At 43.2% G+C, this 14,622-nt stretch overlaps 1 protein-coding gene across 1 annotated transcript in view; it reads left to right on the forward strand.

Moving 5' to 3' along the window:
- Positions 1 to 13,873, forward strand: part of Dclre1c (DNA cross-link repair 1C) — a 43,891-nt gene extending 30,018 nt beyond the window's left edge. The window contains 6 exon segments of the mRNA XM_021233662.2: positions 2,213 to 2,349; positions 2,841 to 2,895; positions 4,989 to 5,077; positions 8,613 to 8,707; positions 11,494 to 12,374; positions 12,376 to 13,873. Coding sequence (XP_021089321.1) covers positions 2,213 to 2,349; positions 2,841 to 2,895; positions 4,989 to 5,077; positions 8,613 to 8,707; positions 11,494 to 12,374; positions 12,376 to 12,498 — 1,380 coding nt within the window. The 3' untranslated portion in view covers positions 12,499 to 13,873.
- The last annotated feature ends 749 nt before the right edge of the window (positions 13,874 to 14,622 follow it).

Here is a 14,622-nt window from a genome sequence, read left to right on the forward strand (position 1 = left end):
CTTACCTTCTTTACATAAAATTGCTTCTCCTACATGAGAATGAAAGTTTATTTGTAATGAAGTTAGTAACCTGTGCTAGTTGTAATTTAAACAAAATATTAATTCTTTGGAAAGTGCATCCAAACCATTTTGGCCATGTTTACCTTCTACACCCCCTAGATCCACCGCCATCCCCCTACTCATCTACCTGTGTGTGCTCTGTGAGTTTTGTTTGTTTTACTAATCCATAGAGTTCAGTTTGTGCTGCCCATATTTTCCTAGATGTGGGGCTGTCCACTGGAGCACAGTTGACCTCCCAGAAGCCACACCCTTAAAGAAAACTGTCTCTCCCTCTTCCAGAAGCCATCAGCTGTCCATGTCTTCTCGGGAGTGGGGGCTCAGCAACACCTTCCCACTCTGTTAAAATGTTGGCTAGCTTGATCTTGTGCAGAGAGCCACAGTGGCAGGAGTTGCTGTGTGCAGCAAGCAGTTGTGTCGTGTCTAGAAGACACTGTTTGGCTCCTGTCCCCCACAAGCTCTGGCTCTTACAGTCTTTCTGTGCCCACTTCCACGATGGCGCCTGAGCTTCGGGGTGGGGATACGCATTAGACATCTGCATGGCTCGGCACTGCTCACACCCTTGCCCTCTGCACTTCAGCCAGCTGTGAGTTTCTGTGTTAACCACCGTCCACTGCACAAAGCCACTTCTCTGATGATGTCTGAGAGCTGCTCTGGTCTATGGGTGGAGAGATACTAATGTGGAGGCCAGTTTGATCCAATGTCCAACTTATAATTTAAGCAAATAGGTTCACGGTGTGTTGTTGTTTGTTTCCGAGACTCAAAACATGTGCATGCTTGTAAACTATATTTTTCTTCTACTCACTTAAAATAAATGTCTAGATATAACCTCCTTCCAACTCAGAAGGAGTTACCACAGTGGTGTAAGCCCAAGGAAGTACCTCAAGTGTCTTTGCTGCTCACTGTAATTCTGCAGTGGACTTTTGAGTTACCAAATGCCAGGCTGTCATTTTCAATTTGCCTTTGACATTATTTTTTTCCTTTGATAATAAGTCTTTTTTTCCCTACACACACACACACACACACACACACACACACACACACACACACACACACACACACACAATGTGGTTTTTAATTACACTTACTCTTACTATCCTGTTATTCCTACTCTCTCTGATTTCCATCCCCTTCCCAGCTAGTGTCGTTGACATTTAATTAAGGCAATTGAATTAGTTACCTTTAAATAGTTATGTGCCTGATCACAGTTTTCCCCTAAAATTTGAACTGTCTCAGCATACAGCCCTCAGTGACTTGTGTTTGTATATGGAACACTGTTGTGATAAGTAGTGTTGCTCTTTCCGCCCAAACCCTTAAGGACAGTACATGAAAATCCATTTTCTCATCAGCAACATATAATGTTCTCATAGAAGTCTTTGTAAGAGAGCTGTAAACCAGAAGGGCTGGAGAGACAACTCCATGCTTAAGATCTCTTGTTGATCTTTCAGAGGACCTGAGTTTGGTTCCCAGCTCATAACTGCCTATAAATCCAACCCCAGGGACCTAATGCCCTCTTCAGGCTTCCTTGGGTGCCCCCACATATATACTTTTTTTTTCAATTAGCTGCACATTAGAAACTATTCCTGGTGATAAGTAGGCTACATGCTCTAATGCACATGCATTTATTTAATCATACATAGCTACACATCCAGTAGACTCTTGGATGGCTGAAAGAAAGTAGATAATAAGTGGGAGGTCTCACATTGTGCATCGATTCAGGCTATTGTAGCGTAGGCTAGGCTCAAACTTTCCATCTTCCTGCAGCTGCTTCCCAAGTCGTCATGTGGCACCTTACCCAACCCTAAGAGGAGCTTGCTTTTGATTTTGTTTTTGAGAGTCTCTGCTGTAGACAGGCCAGGCTGCTGTAGTCCAGGCTGGGCTCAAACTCATGATCCTCCGGCCACGTGCCACCTCACCACCTGAGAGTTCAGCTGACACAAACCTACTCTCCAGCGGTTCGTTTCCCTCCCCTCATCTTGAGGTTCTCTAGACTATTTCTCATTTGGAACAACCTGCTTCCTTCCTTGTGTCTTCATTTCTTTCATGACCAAAAACTCCTTCTGAACACCAGTCTACAAATAGCTTTGTTGAACATATGTAACTAGAATTTAAAACAAATGTGTGTGTGCATGTTTTTGTTTTGTTTTGTTTTCAGGCAGAAGAGTATTTTCAATGGAATAAATTACCCTGTGGGATTACTTCCAAAAATAAAGTTGTACTCCACACAATCAGCATCAAGCCATCTACTATGTGGTTCGGAGAGAGAACCAGAAAAACAAACGTGATAGTGAGGTAAGGAATCAGTGCCCTGCGTCTTCAGAAACTCAGGGGTGAAATGTTGAATTTACTATAGTTTAAACTCTGATCGGCAGGGGCCCAAGGAGAGGATGTTCTAATTGTGGGAACTATCTTTTTCATCTAAACATTATTTAAAATGGAGGGACGTTTCTTCCAAACTGCGGCAGTACATTATGTGGCATATCCAGGGACTTCCTCTGTGAGGGACAAGATGACTGAACTCTGAAGGCCTCTGAGGGCTGTGCTATATCACAGACTGGAATTGGCAAGACCTAGGTCAGGAGAGGCTCCTCCACAATGGCCCTCATACTTGGCTATTTAGAATGTCTACAGCAGGTTGCCATGTCTGAAGAAGTTGTTGACTCCTGTCCCAAGCGGTTCCTCATAGCCACATGGCTTCACACCCAAACAGCCTAAGTGGGAGTTCAGCTCTGTGACGCCACTTAGTTTTGCTAAGTGTCCTTTTGTGTTCTGCTTCCTTATAGGACGGGAGAGAGTTCATACCGAGCTTGCTTTTCTTTTCACTCCTCCTACAGTGAGGTAAGAGGACCCATCAGCCTCTAACTATTGATGACTGTTCGCAGCCTTTGCGGTGATCACCGTGGAGGGTGGTGGCACTTCAGGGACAAATAGTGGTTTTTGCGTGCATGCCTCCCTAAAGACATACAATGGTTGGCCATGAAAAGTGCCTGAAGAATGGGTGTTCTTTAGGTTAGAGGGGCCATTTTCATACTGCCCAGAAATCCCTAAGGTTCTGTGTCCTCATTTGGTCCTTTGAGTTAGAGTTAGATGCTGCCTGCTTTGTGCCCAGTCATCCATTTCCCAGAGGGGAAACACATCTTTGCATTGTTGATACCAACTTTGTCCTGGGTGATGGCAGTGGATGTTTCACCGGTTACCAGTTTTGGCCAATGGGTACTGGAGCAGCATTTTACAGGTGGTATCCTGTTTATGCTGTAAATGAAGGGTCTGAGCCTTAGACTTACTGATAACAGCTTACTAAGGTCTGATAAGCGAGGTTTGCCTGGATTGTAGAACTCTTTAAGAGGAATAGTGACAGAATTCCTTTGTTTATTTAGCATTCTGAACATGCCTCCCCCCCCCAAAAAAAATCAACACACTTGTTAATGTTTTAAACTATGATTGTTTAGATCGTTAGGAACGGAATTTGTGTGTGTAGTCTTTCAAGTCACCCATACACAAAGGGTCTTGGACCAGCAACACTTCCAGTTGTATGTCCCAGTTAGAGTACATACACTGGCTAGCAGCCCCTCAGGAAGCCCCTCTCTTCCTGTCTTGAGTGTGCTCACTGTCCTCATCTGCCTATGTGTGAACAGCTTTCAGAAACCTTAGCATCTAGCATTTCATACTTTTATGGTAAGAGGTCCTTTTTCTGGCCCTAGAGAAATGTGCACAGAGGCAAATTGACCTGTATTGGCTGCTAGCAGAGACCTGCAGGCTTTGGGCCACCAGCGGGCACTACTGGACTCGCTGTTCCTCTGGACTCCTTAAGTAAAGTGCTTTTGCATCCAGGCTCGACTGTATTGCTTACTTTAGTGACTGCAGTCTAAGATGTAATGAGCCAAAGAATTTGGTCTTCCCAGGGTGGTAACCACTGTGTGGTATTTGACACAGCATTAACAAATCAAGTAATCTCCAAGATGCAGTTGCCTTGATACAGTGGGAAGAGGTTTAGTCACAAGACCTTGTTCTCTTGTGTCTATTATGGTGAAACTCAGCTATATTCAAATTCACATGGAAGAGTGTTTGTCAAACGTAGGCAACTGTCCTTGGACAAAGAAATGAATGTCGTATTGTAAAAAGACACAATCTTTAGATCCCATTCATCAGAAACTCAAGCTCTTTCTGTGGAGCACAAACCTGAACAAATGTGCAAGTTCCTAGACTCCACATAGCCCAACACAGGGAGGGTTTAGGGGATGAGACAAGGCACTGTGTGTGTCTTTTGCTTGGCGGGTCCCGTGGTGGTCCCTGCATGCAGCCAGCACTGAAGTAGGCTGAAGCAGGATCGTGAGGAAGCTCTGCTGCCCTTCCCCACACTGCTACTTTTCTGACACCCTCATCTTTTCTTCATTAATATTTTAGTTAGCATACAAAATAACGAATCTCATATTTCTTCATTCTTCATTCATATTTGCCTCCCTTACCCTCTCTTGTCTCTCCTCCCTCACTGGTTCCCTTTGTCTCTCCAGTCTCCCATCTGTTTTCATTATAGTTTTAAATCTAGTTCCCACAAATGAAAGAGAACACACTAGACTACCTTTGTCTCCCCTGATCCTCACTACCCCCACAGTTCCTCTCCTGCTTTCCTGTCACATGTGTACGTGTGTCATGTATGTGTGTAGAGACTCCACATATGATGCAAAATGTGCTATTTGCCTGGGTTTGGTTTACCTTGCATAACACAGAGATCTCTAGCTTTATCCATTTTCATGCAAATGACATAGTTTGTTCCTTATGGCTGGGTAACACCCTATTGTGTCTGTGTGTCACCTCTTCATTTCTTCCCCTGTGGAGAGGCTTCTAGACTGGTTCTGTACTAGGAACTGTGAGTAGACTAACACCTCAATTTCCCATATAGACATAGTTGATGTATTTTATATTCCTTCTAGATTAAAGATTTTTTGAGCTACATCTGTCCAGTGAATGCATATCCAAATGTCATTCCGATAGGTCTCACCATGGATAAGGTCATGGACGTGTGAGTAGTTTGTTTGTGGGGCTTCTCTTTGTGTTGCTATTGGTGGCTCTGGCTGGGAGATGGGAATGCTATGCCTGAAAACTTACAGATCGAGAACCCATTTCTGTTGTAACTTTTTTTGAGCTTCTCCTTTATTTCCATTTCTTCTTGTCATTTCTAGTGGGCAGAATGTGCAGGCAATATCAGTTTGTCCTAAGTGGAACCCTTTGCACCAATTGCTTGTGATGTGCATTTGACCAGATCACTTCAGAACCAATCACAACTAACCAGCAAATCAGCAGATTAGGAATATGTTGTGGGATACTTGATCACACTGTGAACCCCGAGTTTGCATTTGCATTGATTAAATAAAAACAACCTTGGGTCTGGAGTTAGCAACTAGTTGACAGAAAGTAATCATAGAGATTAATAGGACATCTGTAAGACGATAGAGAGATGCGCAGGAAGTAGTAGGGAGGGACTTAGTGTAGTGTGGGTTCTTTTGTTTTGGTGGAGGGGAAGGAAGCTCTTTCAGAGACACAGGCAAAGAGAGAGAATGCCAGCTAGTTGCTACTCGGGCTTTCTGAGCTAGCAGGTTTTCACCCCAGCCTTTGACCCCAAGTCTTATTGATAAACAGAATGATAGAGATTTAATTAAAAGCTATATTTGGTGGCAGCTACATAGCCAGTACCCACAGGAACAGAATTCCTATGAGACCGTGGTCTGAGTGCCTGGCCAGAGAAACAGGCCAGTAACTGCAGTCACATTTGCTGGCTAAAACAGCAGCCTCCATGCCCACAGAAAGACAACAAGACTATTGATTCATGCCTAATTGTTGGGGTTCTCAGGGACCTATAGATAACTATGAAAAGCACCTGGCAGGGAGCCAATAGGCAGCCAGTCAAGGTATCTATGGAATGGGTGAATGAAGCTAAGTTTCCACTTACTATTACCACTTTTTGTCTTCTATTTTTTTAACTTACATTTCTCTGTGTGTGTGTGTGTGTGTGTGCGCGCGCGCACGCGCGCGCGCGCACCTGCACACATTACTGCTATTGTTGATGTGTGTGACGGTCAGAGGACAATTTGAACCAAAAATTTTTTTTTGGTTTTTCAAGACAGGGTTTCTCTCTGTAACAGCACTCTGGGATCCGACTGCCTCTGCCTCCCAAGTGCTGGGATTAAAAGAAAGTTCTTTTCGACAGTTCAGGGGGCTGAACTTACAATTCTCAAGACTTAGCAGCAATTGCCTTTACCCACCGAGCCATCTTGCCATCTCATTAATCAGCTTAGGCTGGCCTGAAATGTGTGATCCTCCTGCCTCCACCTCCCAAATGCTCATTAGAGACAAGTGTTACCACACCTGCCTTAACTTCTTTAAGTCCAGTCATCAAACATTTCTTAAGAGCCAACTCAACAGTCAGGAGAGTATGTGGGGCAGCTCCATGTTGACTAAGTTTTAGGGTTCTGTGGAAAAGGCTGGAGTTCAGAGACATACATGTACACATGCTGCCAGGGCCACACGGGAGATCAGCTTGGTGGCAGGGAATCAGCCAGAGACTGATGAGGACATATAGCAGTGAGTTTAGAGAGACAGATGGAAAACAGGCCTAGGCCATGAAGAGAGACCTAGGTAGTGAATGAAATAGGAGCAGTAAAGAAACCCAAATCCACTCTGTGTTTAAAAGGGGAAAGTTTTATTCCAAACTGCCAAGGCTATCTCTCAGGAAAGCAACAGGGTTAGGGGTGAGGTATTTCTGGGGTTTTAAATGGAGCAGGGTACCTGGGAGGAGGGAAACCTATGAATTTGGGGTGGAGGTCTTTGATGTGTAGGGATTGAAGATGCCTAGAAGTTTGATGTGCTAATAGGCACCACAGGTGTGTATTAATAAACAAGCCAGAAGTCTCTCTTGCCAGAGAAAAGGACAGTCTTCCTTTTAGAAAAGCTACTTTGTCAAGTCCCTGAGGGGATGGTGGCTTTTGTCTAAATGTAAGACTCTGGGAAAAGAAATTTCTTGGGACCAGACAGGTGTGGGGCGCACAGATTTGGAGTTGTCAGTGAGGGCAGTAACTGAAAAGGCCAAAAACACCAGGGAAACATAAGGAATGATAACCAGGCTGAGACCAGAACTCCAGTAGCAAACTAAGGAAGACTTGGAAAGAGATAGTGTTCTGCCAGCAAGGGGGGGGAGGAGTCACTAGTGCCAATTCTCAAGGCGTGAACTGGTAAACTGGAGAGATGGTTCATCGGTTGGTTAAGAGCTCTCCAGAGGACCCCCGAGTTTGGTTCCCAGCACCCATATCCAGAGGTTCACAACTAACTGGCTGTAGCTCCAGCTCCAGGGAGCCCGATGCCCTTTTGTGGCCTCCGTGGAACCTATCCCCTGTCAAACATGTGATGGACACATGAATGGGGGGGGTTTGAGTCAGGGTTTCTCTGTGTAGCTTTGGAGCCTATCCTGGCACTCACTCTGTAGATCAGGCTGGCCTCGAACTTCAAACTCAGAGATCCTCCTGCCTCTGCCTCCTGAGTACTGGGATTAAAGGCATACACTGCCAATGCCCGGCAAACAAAGTCTTTTTTAAAGTGATCTACACAGGGATTGTGATGTCTGTGGTAATGAGGTGATTTGCGTGTGCTCACAGCTGTTTTAGTAAACGTGTGAGTTAGAAGTCAGAAAGCATGGTAGTGCAAAGAATGCTGGCCAGCAAGGCAAGAGTTAAGAGCTTGATCCTGATGACTGAGATTTAAGATTGTCTTGTAGATTTAAATGGGAATATACTCAGAATCATTTGGAGTGCTTGTTGGAACGTATATTGTCCTATCTTGCATTTCTGTTGGGCAACCTGTGGTGGGTGGGTGGGTGGAGGGTGACCCTCACTTTGGCAAGTTACCCAAAGAGGACACATGAAATGGCTCCAGAGAGAAGCAGTGACAGCAGATTATGGAAGCATCACAGGGATCAGAGCCAGAGAATGTCATAGACATGAGAATAAAGGGGACAAATGGGAAGAAATCTGGCTTAGTCCGGTTGGGAGCTTCATGGCTGTCACCATCGGCTGTGTTGGCTCTGGCACCCTGACAGAAGGAAAGCAGGCAGTGTGGCCCTCAGTGAGGATAGACCCTTCAGATACCATTCCTGTGTTCTAGTGTTCAGCCTGTGGCTCTGGAATCAGATCAGATTTGTGGGATTCTTGCAAGAGGTAAATGAGTGCCACTTTAAATAGGGAAGAAGCACCTGTCTTATAGTCTTTGGATGCTAGGTGTCTTTTCTTTCCTAGCTTTCTTTCCTGCATTCTAAGAGCAAAGATTCAAGTTTGGCTTTAATCTGCTAAGGCAGTTCCCTCTGTACATGATCGGTATCTACTATGTAGTTTATAATTGCTTCCATCCCATTGGCCAGTATATTAAATTGCAGAATCTACTTTAAACATTGCTTCTATCTCCTACAAATGCTCACATGATCTCCCTATGGCTTTGTTCTGATCTCTGTATGTGTTTATGCTTCAGCAACTTTCCCAAAAGGAAAACTCAAATAATCTGATTTATGTCAGTTTAAAGCCTCTGTGCCGATCTTCCCAAAATGCTGAACCAAGGTACAAACCACTTGGAAAACTGAAGAGAACCAGAACAATCCATCTAGACTCAGGTAAGAATGGTTTTGGTCTTCCCAAAATACATCTTGTGACTGCTATGGGCTGGAAGGGGGCTGCTTGGTCACCCTGGAGCATTTTTTCTAGGACTGAAGTGGATGCTGAAGAGCCATGGCCACTTTTGGTTCTGTGATCGTACCAAGCAGGGGTGTTATACTAACAGTTCTTCTCCATTCATTCCTACCTTCTTATATTGCTATGACATTTTGCAGTTGAGAACACAGATAAGCTCTGACTAGAAATGAGAACTTTAGGGCTGGAGAGATGATAGCTCAGCCGTTAAGAGCACTGGCTACTCTTCCAGAGGTCCTGAGGTTCAATTCCCAGCAACCACATGGAGGCTCACAACTATCCACAATGAGATCTGGTACCCTCTTCTGGCCTTGGCAGAACACTGTATATATAATAATCTTTAAAAACAGAACAAAAAAAGGTAAGAAAAGAAATGAGAACCTATAGCAGCCACACTTGGTGGTTAAGACTAGGTTTCTATCCTTTGGTGGAGTGTCATTATTGATTCTCACTGGAGAAGGATGCTATTTATTGAACACATATAGGGAAAGGCCTACCTACACACATTACAACTAAACCTGTAAAGAAACTCCCAAATGATGTCAGTGTGACCTTGCCAAAGAGAACACTGGAATTTAGACAATTTAAAAAATCCCCCGAAGTTTACCAGAAAGTGATAGGGCTAGGATTTAAACCCGGGCCTGTTTTCCATTTTTGCTTCTGTGTCTACTCAACTAGAATCTAATTTTAAATTACTCCTGAGATCTTAGTTCATGTATATGAATTTTGCTCCCACGTGTGTCTGCACATGTGCCTGGTGCCCTCAAATGTCAGAAGGCAGTGGCCTTAGAACTAGAGTTAAGGATGATTGTGAGCCACCATGTAGCTGCTAGGAATCAAACTTGGGTCTTCTGTAAGAGCAGGTGCTCTTAACCACTGAGCAATCTCTTCAGTCCAATAGATTTTTTTTTTATAGTTCTGGAGGCTGGAAGTCCAAGAACAAAAGACTGCTAAGGTAGGCTTCAATGCAGCTTTTTTCATGGTTTGTAGTTGGCCACCATCTTGTGCTTACAGGACCTCTCTCATGCATGTGAACAGTGAAGAGAAGGCTCTGGAGGCTTCTGGAGTTTTCTGAAGACACCACACATAAGATCAGGGTCTATGTTATGACTCCATTTCCTTTTTCAGAGGCACACTGGAATTGGTAGTCTTTTCTTCCTTAAAAGAAATACACCTACCAAGTCCACATTTTTTTTTTTATGTGTACTGGTGTTTTGCCTCCATGTATGTCTGTGTGAGGGTGTCAGATTCCCTGAAACTGGAGTTAGACAGTTGTGAGCTACCATGTGGGAGCTGGGAATTGAACTTGGGTCCTCTGGAAGACCCAAGAGAGAGATCTCTTAACCATTGAGTCACCTCTCCAGACCCCTCAAGACCACATTGTCAAAAAACTTGTTTGGATTGATACTGTTTTAAATATTTGGTTAATACTCATTTCTATGCTTTTAATCTTTGGTTCTGCCTTTTCTAGATTCTGTACATTTATCATTCTTTGTGTGTATTATAGTGATAATTTACATCTTTTTTCTTGTATTTGTACAGGTGTTATTTAAGCAATTTAGTGAAAATCTTTACTAGACATTTTAAAGTGTATTTTATAAGTAATGTGTGTATGTCACTGATTTTATTGAATTTTGAAATCACTTTCCCTCCTTTTCTCCAGCCCCTCCCTTTTACTCTCTCTCTCTCTCTCTCTCTCTCTCTCTCTCTCTCTCTCTCTCTCTCTCTCTCTCTCTCTCTCTCTCTCTCTCTCACTCTCTCTCACACACACACACATATGTATATGCACAAACGTAGAGAAATACAACTTACTGTTTTGTTGTATATATGCTTTCAGGGATAATAACTTTGCAATGGATGACTGCTAAGGGGCCATCCCTGAAGAGGCTAATTATCTTTCTCCCAGCAGTCACTGGTTACCTGTAGTTCTGTCTGCAAAATTCCCCCCTTCCACATCAGCATGTCGATATTGCCATTGTTCCCATCTTGTTTATACAGCCATTTCTCGGAGAGACTGTCTCACAGCAGACTTCATGGTATTTGAGCTCATTTATAGTCTTTCAGTCCCCTCTTCCACAATATTCTCTGAGCCATAGATATGTTCAGTTGTGGTTTTCTGCGATGGTCTCCATTTGCTGTAAAGAGAGGCTTATTTGCTGAGGGGTGGTAGCTACACTTATCAGTAAAGGTAGCTCATACACAAAGAGGGCTAGGGCAGAGGGTGTAGAATTAGACTTGTGGGTTTACAGTCATTTTCTATAAGGTTGTTGACCAGGCCTTCATATCCCTTAGTTCTTAAAATGTTCTGTGGATTGTCCATGAGAACAAGTATTAAATCAGCATCCAAATTAGTTGGCTCACAACTGCCTCTAACTCCAGCTCCAGGGATCTAACACTGCCAGCCTTCTCAGGCACCTCATGCATGGGCACATACTCATACACAGGTACACACACAGAGACACACACATTTGAAAACAAAATCCTTAATAAGGAAAAAAGGTCACCCTGGGAGTCTAGTGGTCACTCACATTTGAGCAATACTGACTTACATTCTCAATGGGTAGCAGCCTTTAAATTTCTCTTTGCAGACTGGCACCTGGGTTTTATACAATTCCAAGATTTAGAACAGATAAATGCTGCAACTCTAACTTTCAGTGAAGAGTCCCGTTCCCTTGTTCTGTACATGCCATGCCTGTTTTGTTTGTTTCAGAGGAGGAAGATGACCTCTTTGATGACCCTCTACCAACACCTTTAAGGCACAAAGTTCCGTACCAGCTAACTCTTCACCCTGAGGTATTTTCAATGAAAGCACTGCCACAAGACCAGCCTGAACTGAGACAAAGCCCAGGATGCGGCAAAGCAGATAGTATGCGGAATTTTTCTACGGCCAACTTTATAGAATGTGAAGAATCCAACAGTGACAGTGAAGAAGAGCTAGAAACCCCACTTGCACCGTGTGGTGGTCTGGGCCCTGTGACACTCCCCCAGCAAAGTGCTGGTGCAGACGTACCACAGTGGGAAGTATTCTTCAGAAGAAAAGATGATGTCACAGATGAATGTTTGGAAAACTTACCTTCCTCCATAGAGACAGGGGGATCTCAGTCACCAAAGCTTGTCAGTGACTCTGATGGGGAATCCACTCACATCTCTTCCCAGAATTCATCTCAGTCAACACACATAACAGATCAAGGAAGTCAAGGCTGGGACAGCCAGTGTGATACTGTTTTGTTATCTTCCCAAGAGAGAAGTGGTGGGGATAGTACATCTTTGGACAATGATGCCTATAGGCCAAAGAGCAAAGAGAGCATCTCTGCCTCTCAATTGGAACAGAATGCACTTTATCCACAGGAGTCTTACTGTGACTTGAAAAGCAGACATGAAGAAGTAAATGGAGTTCCTCACACTGGAGAGCCAGACACTGTGAGTGACAGCAAATCCCCACCTGAGGAGGAAACATTACTAACTAGCACACATGCGGATTCACAGAGCTCCTCCGATTTTGAAATCCCCTCAACTCCAGAGGCTGAGCTTCCTAAACCAGAGCATTTACAGTATCTATATGGAAAACTGGCAACAGGTGAGAGTATAGTTGTTGAAAAAAGAAAATGCTCATTCTCAGATGTTTAAGAATAAAACACTCATTTTACCAAGATTGGCCAATCTTTTGATGTTGCAACACAATGCCAAACATAAATGTTCTGGGCAACATTCATAGCTGTGGATGTATACGGTAGTCTGCAGGTTAGGCACAGCTGTTAGAGCAACCACTAAAAAACCTACACAAAGTGGCACATCAGCATAACAGATCAAAATGGAATGCTAAGAATGCTCAAATGACACAAAAGAGAAACAGGGTCAAAGCTAGTGTTCCCCGAGATGGTAGAACTAAATCTAAACACATTAAAAATCACATTAAATGCAAATGACATAAAAAGACTCGGAAACATACAACCCAACTATGTGCTGTTTACAGAAAATGCCATTCAAGGGATGTAAAGTCAAAAGTAAAAGGACAATTGTAACTAACTATGTTAGAGAAAGCCAGAGAGGCTATAGTAAGAGCAGATACTATCCTGGGCAAAACATCTAACTCATCAAGATGGAATGGTAGAGCTCTTACCTAGCAGGTATGAAGCCCTAGGTTCAATCCCCAGTACTGCCCTCCACAACAGACCAGATGATACACAAATACAAAAACCTTAACATGTTTCTCTTAGAGAAACAGTATATATACAGAAAACCAGTAAGACAAAAACTGAACACCACTAGGCAACCGGATCTGATACACCAGAGTATTTTACTTCACAGCAGAATACATCTCCAAGTATACGGAGATCATTTCACCAAGTACACTGTATCCTGAATCATTACAAGCAGTCTAGAAGAATAAAGCGGCTCTATTAGAGTCAACTGATAGTGCATGAGGGGAGAGGGTAGGGCATGGGACAGGACAGGACCTTATTAACCTCCAAAGATGTTATAGCACATAAAGACTGGGGGCAGGGTTAGAGATGGCTCAGCAGTTTAGAGCATTTGCTGTTTTTGTAGAGAACCCAGGTATGGTTTCCAGCACCTAAATGGTGGCTCACATCTGTCTATAACTCCATTCCAGGGGATCCAGGCACACATGTGGTGCATATACATACAGGCAGGCAAAACAGACATAAACCAGAAATCTTAAAAACCACCAGGGGCTGGGAGATGGTGGCACATACCTTTAATCTCAGCACTTAGGAGGCAGAGACAAGGTGGCTCTCTGTGAGTTTGAGACCAGCCTGGTCTACAAGAGCTAGTTCCAGGGCAGCCTCCAAAGCCACAGAGAAACCCTGTCTTGGGAAAACAAAAACAACAAAACAAAACAACGCCAGGGAGCTAGGCAAGGCTGTGTTCTTAAGTTAGAGGTCAAGCCTGGGCAACATAAACTAAAATTTCACCAATACAATGGTACAACTGAAACTACAACAATTAGAATGTAAAGGAAAATACTTGGAATGGCTAACATATATATGCTCTGAATTGTGAATTGTCTTAAAGTATAATGCTTTTGTATTGATGTACATGGATTTAATAAAGCTTTATACACATCTTCATAAGCACTTTACTATATTGATATTTTACAAATCAAGGAAAAAGATGTAGACATACCACTTAAAATAAGTTTCAATGAAGCCTCACAATTTGCAAATTAAACTAAATGTCACAGATCATCATTGTGCTACATGGCAATTAGATCAGTTACTAGACCCAACCTACCTGGTGATATGACTTAGAATGTACATATGTAACTCTATGCATTTGTATATGTTCACTAATATTCAAAACAATTGTTTTGTTTTTGAACTGAGCTGTTAGACTCAGCCCAAGGCTTGGTTTTAATAGGATATTTCATGATCCAAGGTAAGCATTGAAAACAAGCCCACAAACATTGTTCTGAGTGATTTTTTTTTTTTTTTTTTTTGGTTTTACGAGACAGGGTTTCTCTATATTGTTTTGGAGGCTGTCGGTCCAGCCTAGCCTCGAACTCACAGAGATCCGCCTGTCTCTGCCTCCTGAGTGCTGGGATTAAAGGCGTGCGCCACCACCGCCCGGCTTTGAGTGTATCTCTTAACATTTTATAATTGATGTTCATGTTTTAGGTCTTAGGGCTGGAACCAGTTAAGAGGGCCAAGAACAATAGAGTAGGTTTAGACCAATCTACCTGATCAACGTTTACAGCTTATTTTTGAATACAGAACAACAGGAAATATTTATTCTATGATAAAACCACTTTATAAAGCTATACTCCAGGAAGCCACACTTTGAGGTAGGCATGTGACTAAGGCACACAGATTAAGTCACA

Source organism: Mesocricetus auratus, unplaced genomic scaffold, assembly GCF_017639785.1.
Source record: "Mesocricetus auratus isolate SY011 unplaced genomic scaffold, BCM_Maur_2.0 Super-Scaffold_100013, whole genome shotgun sequence".
NCBI lineage: Eukaryota > Metazoa > Chordata > Mammalia > Rodentia > Cricetidae > Mesocricetus > Mesocricetus auratus.